This window comes from Anopheles coluzzii, chromosome 2, assembly GCF_943734685.1.
Source record: "Anopheles coluzzii chromosome 2, AcolN3, whole genome shotgun sequence".
NCBI lineage: Eukaryota > Metazoa > Arthropoda > Insecta > Diptera > Culicidae > Anopheles > Anopheles coluzzii.
Genome location: NC_064670.1, coordinates 4,460,399 through 4,474,629, shown reverse-complemented (window position 1 = coordinate 4,474,629; position 14,231 = coordinate 4,460,399). Strand labels below are relative to the sequence as shown.

The following is a 14,231-nucleotide window of genomic DNA, read 5'->3' as shown; positions in this document are numbered from 1 at the left end:
ACGAATCGTTTTATCTATCTTCCGAGCTCCGGCCGACAAAGTGAGCAAATGTTTGCCCAACGATGGTAATTTTCGGCGGAACATAATCCACCGCATTAGCGATGGCGCCGGAACAACGCTGCAGAAGAAACGATAAGCGGAATTGTTCGTGGAAGCTATTCATTGTCAGAAATATTAATCAACTTCATACTCAATTACTTTAAAACAGATACATTTTAACATGTTTATTTGCCTTTACAGTGACCTTTACAGTGTTTGCTTGCTAGAACTATAAAAACACACACCAACATGCACGAACTCACACGTATACAAACATCGACCGATTGTGGAGCATTCGTTTTTGTACAAGTTACACACAACAGAATCTTTGCTGTTTATTCTTCGGATCATTGGAAGTTTAATTTCATTGCACAGACGGAAGAGCTAACTAATACTGACTAGAATTTTGGTTCCATCACCTCCCTTCAAAGAAGCATTCTTGTCTTGGGAACTTCCTAAACGTAGCTACTACGGACGGGTCTTACAGAGATGTGGTACACGTGGAGGGGGGGAGGGGGTGGAAGGCCGGATGTGAGAAGCACTATTTACAAGATATGATATACATGTACAACACAGCCAACGTGTGACGTGAAATCATGTTTTTTTTTCGGTTGGGTTTCAGTCGAAGGCTCTGTCTGGCGGGCGAAGTTCTAGAGCGAAGTGATGGCCTCTTCGCCCGCCCTTAGCTAAACCTTCTCGATCTCCGTCTGTTGGCTGGTGATGTTGGTGATCTCCGCCAGGTTGGTGCTGTCGCGCAACGTGCGCTTCGAGCCGCGCGTACTGTAGCTCCGGTCGAGGTCCATATCGCGCGAGCAGCACAGCTGGCGGAACACGCAGATGTAGCAGGCCAGCAGCGAGGTCATCAGGATCGTGCCGATGATCACGGTAATGACCAGCAGCACGCTGACCTCGCCCTCCATTTCGCGCGGCGTTGCTAGGTGCGTTTTAGGCGCCACTTTTAAAACGGACGTGTGTGTGTTGTTGGTACGGGAGGTGGATCCAGCTGGTCGTACAGGTGGTTAGGTTGATGGTGCTGCTAGAGTGTATTTCCCTCGGACACGTTCAGTACAATATTATCCTCATACAGTTCTCTGAAAGTAAGACAAAAAAGAGAAAGATATTACTTACAAATTACATAAAATACGTTTAAAAGTTGAACATGATATGAACGGTTCAGTAAACCTCAACAACCGCACACAATGGTGGTGTGGTCAGCTCAGGAACGAAGCTGCACGTAACACGTGTCAGTGGCAGCCATTTCCAACCATTGAGCATTTATTACTTGCTCATCCTTGCATACTCAATTTTACAGTCGAAGAAGAATAAACACACAGACACAAACACACATACACCGACCGAGCAAAGGTGCAAGATTGTAGCGTGAACAATGCGCTTCATTTCGGTCGGGCACGTGCTCGAACACCGTTGCGCACACCGTTGCGCGTACCGATTGATTTTGCCGCAAAAATAATGTACCCCCTTCCACCCCTCCCCCTCCCCCTGTTTGAAGGTGAAAGCACGCTAATGAGCGTGTTGATTGCGTTCCAGAAAGAGGGCAAACACACACACACTACCAAAATCCCCCTTTTAAATCCGACTCCTCAGGTGAGTACGTCAGGATGGAGGCGCCTGGACGCCTGTTGAAAATAAATCATCTTACCCCGGGTGGAAATTATGTGCTGATGGATGTGCAGCAAAAGCAACAAACAGAGTTATTTTATGTTGTGTACTAGCACTTAAAATCAAGTATAAGAGAGAGAAAAAAATCTGGCCAAATTTGAAGTACCTTTTCGCATGCCAATCGCTTCCGAAGCCGGGCGGGTGCGCGCGTATACCATGGTGCCAGTGTTTGTGTTTCCGAACCCACTGTGTGTGTGTGTGTGTGTGTGTGTTTGTGTTTGGCAAGCGCTCAATTTGTTTACTCAAAGATTGTTTAGAGTTTGAAGTGGAATTACAAAATAAATGAAATGCGTTTAAATGGTAAAGTTTACCGGCGTTTTGCTTCTCCTCTCTCTCTCTTCATCCACCGATCAGGTGCCGAGTTGTGGTACGGTTGCACGATTTGTGGTTTCAACGCTCCCCTCCTTCCCGAAGGGAATGGGACTTTCTGCATATTTTAGCATGCATTGTGAGTGTATGTGTGTGTGAGAGAGAGAGAAGCAGAAAGAGAATATGTGTGACAGTAGAAACCATCCCAGCTGGCGTGTGGATGTGTTTGTTTGTTTGCTTGGAAGTGGGAGTATCATCGAAACCGTTGGAAATGATATAAATGAAAGGATTTTGCCGTTTGGCCTCGCACGTTCGTCGAACGAAAGTTCCAGTGTAAAGCGACTTTGCTAGCGACTAGGGGCTTATTATGCAAGAACAAGGATCAGCATCAATTTGAGTGTAATGACACACAAACCCCGTTGGAGGAAAAGATGGGAAGCGAGAGCGAGAGAAAGGGCTGGAAGAAGAGAGACGCTTGATGGGCTGGTTCTAGGCCGATAAGGTTTCGTCAAGGACCGGTGTGTGAAGAAGTTTTTTAATTACTTATTGCGTAACATTCAATTTGTGTGGATATATTTTAACACTCACACACGCACACACACACACATACACCTAAACAAAGGCCTACAGAGGTTCGGCATTTCCCCTGCCTTCGGCAGAACACAGGTTGATCGTATCAGCAGCGGCAAAAGGATATTAATTAAAAGGTAGACTAAATCCTTTTTCTGCTCAAACGAACGCAACGCCGCTGGGGTACGGCGTGTGTCGACGCTCCCGGTCGGGCGCGGGGCTATGCAGGAGGGACTATGGGGGTTAAATGGGAGGTTGGGAGCTTTCCAGCAGCACTGGAGCTTTCCGACGCAAACTGGTTGCTGTTACTTTTGCCTTTTTTTCCCCCGCCGCCGCCAGTTCATTCGCTCAACAGCTCAACAGAACTACAAAGGGCACTGACGCTTGAATAATCGCTCCCAGGCACTCGGAGCGACGGCGAAACATTTGCAACAAACAGAGCCAACATGGAGGGGGGGGGGGGGGATGTTTTCGGGAGCGGCCATACGGTACGATTTCTTTGCGCCCTGCCGGCCATACAACAGCCTTGACAGTGGAGGAGCGGGCCTTTTGCTGTGAGCACACCGTTGGGCTAATGATTTAGCCCGCCGGCCGCATTTGTTGCTTGCGCAGCAATGTACACTGTTTATGTTATGAAAATGAGGCTCGTTCCGGGGCCGGATATTGTCGCTAGCTTTAAACAAGCTGCAAATAAGGGACAGGCTGTATTTTAATTTCGGTAAAATTAAATTTAACGTAAAACGAGACGCTACCGCTGCTGCTGCTGCTGCTCCGTCTTCACGTCCACGCGCCAATAGCCGGCTGGAAATAGATTGCCTTTCTTGCCTGGAGTGTGTCGCTCGGTTTCGGTGTCCTCTGGTCGAATTGATGGCAACAACGCTTGAAATATTTATGCGTTTCCATGGACAAAAGATGATCTACGCGAAGGTCGTTCCCCGGTGCACTGACACGGCGTGCCCAATGTGCCATCGGAGAGATTTGGTTGCTGTTCGAATTGGAATGAATTATAAATGAAATCCGCACCGAGGGTTGGAGTTTTTTTGTTGTTGTTGTAGCTGTTGTTGCTCGATCTCCCCAAACACCGGACACATGGATGACAACGGTCGTAAATTGTGTCCACATAAAGGTGAAGCAACTTTCCCTCCATCCAAGCGGAACATCTCGGTGAAGTGCTTTTTGTCATTACTTTTCGAATCAAATAATAAAAAAGGTATTGTTAAGCAAGTGCTCCATGTATACACAGTGTGCTTTTTTGTTGTTGTACAGCTGTGCTGAATGGCATTTTAAGTGAAGCTCCAAACAGTACCTCGGGAGATGGGTTTTTGGGCTGATTCAATTAAAGGATGAAGAAAGCCTCTCTTTAAAATATAAAACACTTTAAGAAAAAAAAAACCTCTGCCTCCTGTCCACATTGAATAATCTTTTGTTTTGCACTACCTTCTTCTAAATCGGTAGCAAACGTTTTACGAAAAACCTTAATCTCTTTTCCGAGAGGGTTTCCACGGCCATGGGCACCCGACCCTGCGCCCAGAGTGAAGTGTGCAGCGGATAAAAGATGCATAAAAAGAGTATTTCAGTCATCGATTGTCGTTAGTATTTACAAGCGATACAGAGGGGTTTCTTCAATTAGGAATGTAAGACGGGAAAAAGTAGGATGTGAATTCCACGAACTAAATGGCGCTGAATGGCGTCACTGATTAAAGCCGACAGCGACGGCAGCACAATCGGCATTAGGTAAACGAACCGTGCACAACTTATGAATGGCTTTCCAGCACTGCAACCGGGTGGGTTTTCTTCGTAAGCAATAGGCGTTTGTAATACGCCCCAACACATTGACTGCAAGCCCTTAGGGAGAGCAGATGACTGATTGGTGTTTCACTGTTCGATTTGAATCAATTGGAAGCGATTCCGTCACGGAATTACGCTTCCGGGGGGCCCTTTTTTCGAACTCAGTTGAATGTGAAGCAAAAACAGCATTCAAGAAATGCAAAACGGGAAGAAGCTCCGCTCGGGCTGGAAATTGAGAAGTACCGATTGCAGCCTATGGCAGAATTGCACCATGATTAAGCGTCAATCGGTGCAAATGCTCTGACGGTGGTGAGTAGTGCGCAAATGGGGTTTTAAATTGGAATTGATTGGTAAGCGATGGTCTCAAAATTGGCGCAAATATTGTTGGAGGGCGTCGTAAAGGAAGAAGAGGGCACGGAACTCATTCACAGAAGCTCTGTCGACGGGACGGGAGTTTGGATGCTCGCAAGTGCTGTGTTATTCCCTTCAACATTGACGAGTAAGGACGCTGCATGATGATAACAAGCTGTGTAGCATTTAGCAAGTTCTTAAATATATTCCTTTTACCTTAAGGAGTTAGTAAGGAGGAAGGAGTTATGAAGGGTTCATATAGGAGTAATATAGGGTTTTTCAGAGGTTCTCATACTTGTGGAACACTTTCTTCTTCATTCTTATGCGAAATTAACTTTATTTGATGGGAATTTGACTCTGTGGAACCCTTTTTTGGACAAGCTCGTTAGAAATTCCTATTTGATTTGCTCAAAAAGGGGCTACAGAGTCCACTTCCCATAACATAAAGTTCATTTCCTGCAAGAAAAAGTCATGAAAGTGTCCCACAAGTATGAGAACCCCGTAAAAAACAAAGAATATGTATTTTAACGCATTTTTTTTCCATGAATTTGAATATTTATACACCCAAAAGATTTAAAGTTCAAAACAATCGAAAAAAACGACCCCATTTGCTGTATGAAATATGGAAACAAAAGCTCAATTTATGTTCGTATGTGGCCCATTAATGAGTAAAGCTCATTATTTATTTATTTGCATTATCTTCATACGGCACATGTCTCTATTTCTTTCTCTCTCTCTTTCTCTCTTTCTCTCTCTCCCTCTCTCTATCTCTCTCTCTCTCTCTCTCTTAGCATGCCACTTATGCCGTCTCTTGAACGCTGTCACACCATACCTAATAGCATAATCAATCACACAGAAACGTAACCCACCATCTCCAATGTTGTCCTTCGTCTTGTCTTTCGGTCGAGATCTTTCCAAACGAAAACAAACAGAAATTTAATAATCATACCGAAAACCATGCCCCAACCAATCGCCCGCTAACGACACAATCAGAAAGTGCAGAAAACACACACACACACACACACCCCAAAAAGCGGGAGCGCTGTGTAAAAGGATACGCATTAGCCGATCGGCCTTGCGTCGGTAACCATGACCGCTCGGTCGCCACAGTCACACAGGACAGCTAATCAGGATGGATTAGGGGGATGGCTTGGGGAATGTGATGTACGGTTTGCGATGGGTATTGATTTTGGAATAGGGGAATAGGTGAGATTACACCGCAGTCTTAATGATGCTACCTGGCATCAAAGCGAAAGCGAAATGAATTATTTTCCTTCCAGCGCAGTCACGGTGCCGCAACAGTGCTTTGAATTTTGGAGCAACTTGTACAGATTCTTGTTTAGGTTTTCACTCATCGATGGTTAAGAATCAGTCAAAAACGGACGTGAGGGTTTGGAAAAAATATACGCACGCGGAAGCTTTTTTGGATTCCTTTCCATTGCACAGACCTCACCGTACAAACGTTCATGCAGCGGGCTTCTTCAGCACGGAGCAGAAGAGCCGGAAGTCCTACCATTAAAGCCGGCTGTTGTTCACTTCCATAAGCACGTGCATGTTGTTGCTAAAGAGAGCAATCTGTATTGAGAAACTCTTCGGCAAATGAATGATTAATTAGTGCCGAAAGAAACGGTTCCCCACTGGTGTGCGAAAAAGAAAAAGCACCCACCTTTCCCTAAAGCACCACCGGGGTCGTCCAGTACGGTGTAGCAAATTATGAAAAATTTCCTAATCTGCTAAGTGGCGAGTGCAAAGCCGTTCGGCTGAACCATTTTAACGATTCATGGAAAAAGGTCGCTCATTTTAATAAAACAGTGTGCCTTTTTTTGTCTTTTTTCCTCATGCCCATACAAGTTCATTGCCGTTATTCACAATCGCCTTTTGGTGAGATGATTGAGCCAACGCTCTTCATCGCTGCTCTCCGCATGCATTGCACACATTTTTTAATTAATGCATTTGTTTGACTTCATGATCAATCACAAAGTGCTCAGCTAATCAATTCCAGCGGAAGGTAATTATTGCTATGCTGCTGTGCCAAAATTTCCATCAAATTTCTTGTTAGTCGGTAAATAGCACCCCTCCCCCATCGGCATCAAGTTGCTTTGTCGAGCGGCATTTGTTTGTTGTTCGAATTTCCCGTCATTTCCGGCGGAAAAGCGTCTGGTGTTTGCTGGATTTCCCAGTACAGCCATAAGCATTTTTATATTTAACTCCTTCAAACCATCGTTCCATTCCATGGCACGGAGGGCCCTACCGACTGTCGAAGACAATTATGTTATTTCTTGATGCCAAAAGCATTGCTCGAGTGGTGTGTGCTTGTGCGTATATTGGCTGACAGACAGAATTGGGTGGAAAATTCGCAAACAAAGCAGCGGCGAAAGGGAACAATGCTCAGCCAGGTGGAACGAGCACTGTTCAATTGAATTGTGTGTTTATCCATCGGCGCTCTGTTGTTTTCTGTATTTGTTTCCCAGTAAGGCAGCGATTTATGATTGATTTTCCCACTAGACAGTAAAGTTTTCGTAAAATCCACTTTTACCCTGCGCAGAGACGATTTTTGAGCACAATTCCAGAAGGTGTGTGTGTGTGTAAGAGAGAGAGAGAGAGAGAGAGAGAGAGAGAGAGAGAGAGAGAAAAATAACAACAACACCAACAGCAATCGAGCGTTTGTGTAATGTGATTAGGTGCTGTTCGTTCCATTCTTTGAAACAACTATACCATGACATCACGTCACGTCTCCAGCCTCGAGTGGTTGAAGAAAACCAGCCCAAAGTTAAAGAATCCCACGGGAGCCCCCTTTCGCTGTGATCGCAAAATCCCCACGGGAGTACTTCAGCGTGGTTCGGAAAATGATGACATCAATAAGCGTTCGCCCAAGAGAGGTTGGGCCCGCTAGAAAACGGCCACCAGCATCGATCATGTCGATGGGACGGGTCTGTAAACTTTAACCAAGCACCATTAAATGCGGCACGGCGCGTATCGAGGCGCGCTTGTTTTGCAAAATGGTGCAAACAAACTTCCACTCGCTTTAGTCACTGTCGCGTGGTTAGCTTTTCCGGGAAGGCAGCTAGAACGCGCAACTTCCTCTGCTGCCGCTGCTGCTGCTGCTGCTGTTGTTGTGGGAAAGTAATCATTCTGATCGTTGCATTCCTTCCGATCCGGTCCTTCAATGCCGTCTCGAAGAGAAATTCGAAAGTTGATCGGAGCTCCTTCCCCGGACTTCCCGTTCATTACAAAAGCGAAGGAACTCTCCCGGCGTAGGCTACCCTCCCTTATAAACCCAGTTGGGAGCAATCGTTTAGTGCTTCTTTTACATGAGTTTTTGTTTTGCGTTTCTCCACAAACAAAGTTTTACAATCATCAGTTCCGATTGTTCGAGCGAAGCGAAACTTTCCAGCTTCCAGGTACAGTGCGCGCCCTGGCGTTACATTATTCAATGCTCCCACGGCCAGTAAACAGTTCCGAATGGGAATGGTTTGATGTTTTATATAGAAAAGGCTCGAATTACTGTTTATCTGACCAGCAATGCTTGGCCAAATGTTAAAGGTTAGCCTGGCAGCGGTTCATCTATATATCTTTTCTATTTAAAACCAAATGAAACGAACGATGATCCAGCCATGAAAGAAGATGGTGAAAATGAATTCAAACAACCACCGGACGCAAACCTTAGTTTGCTGATAATCATCAGAAAGAAGAATTCTTGCACTGCGCGAACCTTTTTTGAACGGTTGAGTGACATTGCTTCTTCTTCGTATTTTTTTCCATCGTTTCGGTTCTGTTTTTGGAATTCTCAAAAATGTTTGACCTGAACCTTCTGAAAGTTGGAATGGTGTCCACTGTACAAAAGAAGGCAACAATTCATCCGGCCCACAGGTGAATCGTTTATATCTACTAAAAAGCACACTGTGTGGTAAACAAAATCCTCACAAAATGCTACCCGAGTATGCTGAGAATGTGTGCATATGGTTGGAATAATGTCCGTTCCATCCCACAAATATGGTATCCCCTTTCGCAGGAATGGTTCTGAGTTCATTTGGGGGAGCGGAGAGGGCGGACAGCCTGGCCGGAATGTCTGAAAGCAATTTTCCACTAAAACGGCAGCATCGAAAACATCTTCTGATTGAGCGTTTGCCGTGGCGGAATAAGTAATTCAGCATCCTGCTGTATTCGGCTCTTCCCATTTTCCCATTCCCCAGGATGATCGTTAACTTGCTCGGGCAATGTGCTCCTGTTTGCCATTACTGTGCACACTGGGATAGTGGTGGTCATGTTGTGGACGAGCAAAAGTACTAAAATCTGGATAAAAAAATGTAATTTAATTCCTGAAGTATCACCCCAAAAAAACTTTGAAAGACTTTTCCCATCAATCAGTGCCACAAACAAAAAAGGAAGGTTTTGATTGAAACACCCGCCAAAGATTGACGATCGCTGATGTACAGACTTCTTTAGCACCGGAACCATCTGGCACAGGAGCATCTGCTCCAATGGTTGACTTCTTCTTGTCGCAAACAATATAGAAGAAATGTTTATCGAATCTAGAAACGTTTCTGTCTCTCTGTTTGCACCACTGTGTAACGAACGAGCGTTAATGATCCAGAAAGTGAACGTTTTTTTCTCATCAACGCGTTTCCACTTTCGCTTCCGAAGAAAACCCAAAGAAATCGTACCAAAGGAAAAGGAAAGAAAACAATTGTACAAGACCAAACCCCAACCGCAACCCAAAACCTCAATCCCAAATCACAACTGGCGAAGAAGGGATGCAAAAAGTACCCATCAGTTGCTAGCAACAAAGCAGCAGCAGCAACAGCAGCAGAAGCGCCCGTGTAGCCGTGAGAATGGAACAAGATGAAACCAACCAGCCCGCTCGCCTGCTTGTGCCCGCTATTCTTCGCAACCAACCGCAATCCGCAGCGCATCGATACAACGCGAATCCAATTTCATTCTCGAAGAGAAGCTCCCTTCAGCGTGTAGCGACCATTCCACCGGTCGGTATACTGTCCGTTGTGCTGTCCGCGTTAGTGTATTGTTTTTCCGTGGCACAACTCAATTTACGATACCGTCAAATTGGTCTTTTTAGTTCGAAGCGATACCCACAGCATCGCGCGCTGTATTGGCTACCGTAACGAGCGGAACGTAACGAGCCGTTTGCGTGGGATTGCCAACTGGGATTGCTTTGCTACATACATCTACGCTCGTGCTCGGGTGCACATTATGCCAACCTCTTTTATTCGTCCACGGTCTTTGACTTTGGACAACAACGAAAAAAAACCCCAGTGGTAGTAGTGGAAAGGGGGGAGTGAAATGGCAAATTGTTCCCTGCCGGAAATCAGGTTCCGCATAGGTAGGATTGTATGTGTGCCGATCGGCTGTCGAATCCCCAGTCACAGCAGGAGGCCCAAACCTTCCGGCGTAGTGAAAATAGAACCGAAGATATGCACGTCCACACATCCGACGCGTCCGAAACAGGACTCTACGTGAACAAGGGATCTCCATCGTAAAAGACGAAAAGCTGTGCGAAAGAAAATGCTCCAATGACAAGCGAACAGCGCACTACGGAGAAGCTGCCGAGAGGAGTTGCTTTGAAGTGTTTAGCTTTGGGTGTGTATGTCTCGAAAAATGCGTTCGTTTTCTGAGTTTTCCCGAGCTTTAAGACTGTTTTGCTGGAGCTTTGATATTTAATATGATCGTTTAGCTTCGCTAGAAACATAAACTAAATCCATAAAGTACAATAAACATCACCATACTGCAATCATTTGAATGATGTTTTACTGCCAGCCATCATCCAGAAGGGGGAGGGTCGTTAAAACAACGCTCTAAACCATTCGATTAACGTGAGGAATTACAGTCGTTTCGTTTCCATTCCTGCACTGCTGTTGACTGCTGCCTGAGCAATAATGATTATAATAGAAGCTCATGAGCTCATAGACACGCTGAGCAGAAACGCATTAAACGGATTGTGGCCGAAGAATATCGAACCGTCGCTGTGAATTGGCACTTGCTTGTAACTGGCCGCGTACGCGCGTAACCAGGTGGATTGGTGGAAGCTTCTTTATTCAAGCCCCTCGCCGGAAGTCCCGGAATGGTGGCTGCATCCGGTCAGGCTGGTGGATCGGTGCGAAGGGAAAGCCTTTTTTGTACCTTCCTCAGTCCCATTCCACCGGGGAATGGGGCTAAGGAAGGGGGGCCAATTTCCATTGGCCGTGTCTCTGCTTGTGGATGGAATTTAGAGCCATGGACGTGATTGGATTACGCGCGTTCAAGCTAAACTGAGACTCGCCGTTTTTTTTTTTTTGCGTGCCCCTTCCGTAAACGGTGTGAGGCGTGTGAGTGTGCGTGTGGAGAAGGCTTGCCGAGGCAATTTATCAAATCACCCACAGGTGGGACGTTTAGCCACGCTTGTATGGTCTGGAGATGAAGGGGGGCGGAGGTTTCTGTTGTATCCGTGACCGTGGCTCGTTCGCTTGGCCTTTGCCTCGGGTCGGTAAACACACATACACACATGTAGGAGACACGTAGGAGAAATACGCAGGTTAACGCAAGATTAGCCTGAGCGTCGTTCGATGGAATGGAAAAGTGGGGGAAGTGTGTTGCAAAATTGCCATTTCGGGAAAACAAATCTAATCAAATTCCTTCACGTTTGAAATTGAATCTTCGTTGTTTGGGGGGGAAAATTCAACTGACAGTAATATTGAATGGGATTATGCGGCTTTTTTGCTGTTGTTGTTGGGGTCAGACATGTAGCTACTCAACGCACATTTTTCAAGGGGTTTTTCTAAACATAGAATGACATTTATTCATGGATTCCACTAAAATCCACTCTAAATCATTCGGGGAAAACACACACACACACAAACTGACAACAACAGCACGCGCGTCAAATGGATCCCAAGCTAATGAAACAATCTACCAAACGTCAATCATCTGCCATCAACGCTGCGCGAGACATTTATTACGCGCGCGAAATCGTTCTGTTTCGCGCCCTTTTGGGGCTTTTCCCTTCTTCCTCCAGCGCATGCACGTGCGGCAGCGATGGAGCAGCCTGGTCCTTTTTTGTTCGCCGACCGGCGTCAGCGCGGTGTTGGAGATAATGTTCAAAACACGCTTCAACGCTCACACGGCGCAAACAACACTACGTCCTGGGGGGAGAAGGGGGGGGGGGGGGGTTACTGGACGGAATGATAATGTGTCTATTAACCTTTCGCATCACTATCATCGTCCTCAAGTGTTTCGGCATGCTCGCTCGGTGTGTTCCCAGGGTGGTGCAACGGTTTTAAAATGTTAATTTTAGAAGCGCATTTCGATCGAAGAACGAATTTCCCACACCTTCTTCACGAAAGTGAAGCTGTGCCGGAGACGCTGTAAATGAAGTTGACTTCAATTACAGCACCTCACCTTGTGCTATTGTCTTCCTGTCTCACTCTCCGCGCTGCTCGAAGCAGACGGTTACTGTGATGGTGGTGCTGCCGCTGCTGATTACTATCCTAGGCACCACTTCCAATGGCACCAAAGGTTTCGAGCAATGGACGACCATGTTACTCACCAAATTATTTCATCTTTATCACCGCCCGTTGTCGGTTCGTTGTCTCTTCCACTTAAACGCTGTGATGGGTGTTGCTGGCTTCTATTGAACGATGGCCCATTAATCAAAATCTATCGTGCTGTGGGGTGAAATGTTCCACCTTCGCGAGAAATGCACTCCCTTTTGCGATGGTTGGAGTGGACTGTGTTGTCTGTATCACTGCTTTTCCCAAGAACGTCAAACGAACACACATCCAAACCGGGCAGTTTGGGTAACGTTTTAATGGATGTACGTGGGATCACCGTGTTCCCTTGTACCACGGTCAACACACCGTTTCGAACGAATTTTACATGATGATATCACCCGCACGGAAGTTGCTGTGTACCCTAACGAGCGACTGTGTTCCTTGCCCAATGACGAACACTTTCCCAGCTGGTTGCATTTAATTCATTAGCCTTAGTTGCAGAAAATGTAAATGAAATGCTTGCGGCACCAGCTAGGGGGGATGGTTTCTGCGCGCTACTGCTACCGATCTTGCCGACTGCGTACACTTGTTGCTTGTTGCGAGGACACTTTCACGCAATAGTACGAACTAGTTCGCTCTGGGCGAGACGAGACTGGACAGAACGACGGTACGGCCTCGGTAACGAGATGCGCACTCACAGACCGTCAGAAGGAAACTAACTGTATCTATAGTTGGCCGTGGTCGATATGGATACATCAACAACAATGCCGGAGAACGGCTCTCTCCGCGTGTATCTTGACTCTCTTCTTCAAACACTCAGTGATTAGGGATGCTACGTTGCGAGTAGAAACTGTGTTCGGAGCTCCAAGCTCTATGAGCATTCCATTTTGGTGTTGGGAACCATTGGAAGTGTATTCAAAACTGAAATTATTCTATCAGAGAAAAGACCTAAACTTGTTTGTATTGGGGCGAATGTAGATCATACCGATTATGATACAGAACCACTTTGAATGGAATCAAATAAAGAAATCTCGCGAACGGAACCATTTTGCGACCACCACCATCTTCGAAACTCGCTCTCTTACTCTCACTTTCATTGTACTCTCCGTTTCGTGCTCTTGCTCTACCCTCCATGCACTCCCACTGTGTACAAGTACTGCTCACCATGCGTGGAGCTGCCGTTTGTTTCGTTTCGCGCCATAACTTATTTGCTATGACACTTGCTCCGTGCGTCCCTGCGGTGGCGGTCGGGGGCGGGCCATGGAAGGAAGCTATTGGAGTGGAAGGAGAAGAACCAACCAGGACCAGCAAAGCAAACGGCTCATAAACGACATTTAATCGGCGGCTATGCTCTTTAATGCCGACTACGGTAAACAATTGGTTCGGCGACGACCAACAGGTTGTCTGGTTCGTTACTCAATGCGGGTGTGTATATAGCTTGTTGGATTTTTAATGTCGCTGGGGAGTTAGAGGGATCTGGCAAATCGTTCCAATTAGATTTAAAGTACAGCGGGGAAGCGTGTTTAAGTAGTTTACGTTAGTAGGATAGCTTCTCATTATTTCCATTACTATATAGATCTTATTGTATACATCTATTTAATCGATATCTGTCTTGAACCATATAAAACTGAATTTGGGCGATAAAAACAGCTAGCAAATAAAGAGAAACTGCATTAAATGAGGCTTCATCGGTAAGAGCAGATAGCAACCGTGATGGTGGGCTCACAAACCGAACAAATGACGAAGGGATTTTATAGTTTTGGGAACGACATAAGCATCGTGTTTATGATGGCCTTGAATGTCTTCTCGCAATAATTAAACTCTTCGTGGCAGTATACTGTCGAATTTGTATCACACGCCAATGAGCACAGACGTATAAGTGATGTCGATGCTTTTATGGTGGCACAGAAATGCGTTTCATAGTGCCGTTATTATTTCTTCCACGCAGATGCTAGCTCCTGCGCCCATGAATTCATATGACAGTCTTGTGATATTAATTGCTATTGCCCCTCC

The 14,231-nt window shown here is 45.9% G+C and overlaps 1 protein-coding gene across 1 annotated transcript; it reads right to left on the bottom strand.

Annotated features, from left to right (window-relative positions):
• Positions 1 to 194: 194 nt before the first annotated feature.
• LOC120950436 (uncharacterized) lies at positions 195 to 12,994 on the bottom strand. The gene is made up of 2 exons (XM_040368446.2): positions 12,275 to 12,994; positions 195 to 1,130 (listed from the first exon to the last, which is right to left on the bottom strand). The coding sequence occupies exon 2, from the start codon at positions 957 to 959 to the stop codon at positions 726 to 728; it is 234 nt and encodes a 77-aa protein (XP_040224380.1). The 5' UTR covers positions 960 to 1,130; positions 12,275 to 12,994; the 3' UTR covers positions 195 to 725.
• Between the last annotated feature and the right edge of the window lie 1,237 nt (positions 12,995 to 14,231).

Excerpts from the sequence above, each read along its gene's own strand:
- LOC120950436 (XM_040368446.2), bottom strand. The coding sequence starts at position 959 with ATGGAGGGCGAGGTCAGCGTGCTGCTGGTCATTACCGTGATCATCGGC.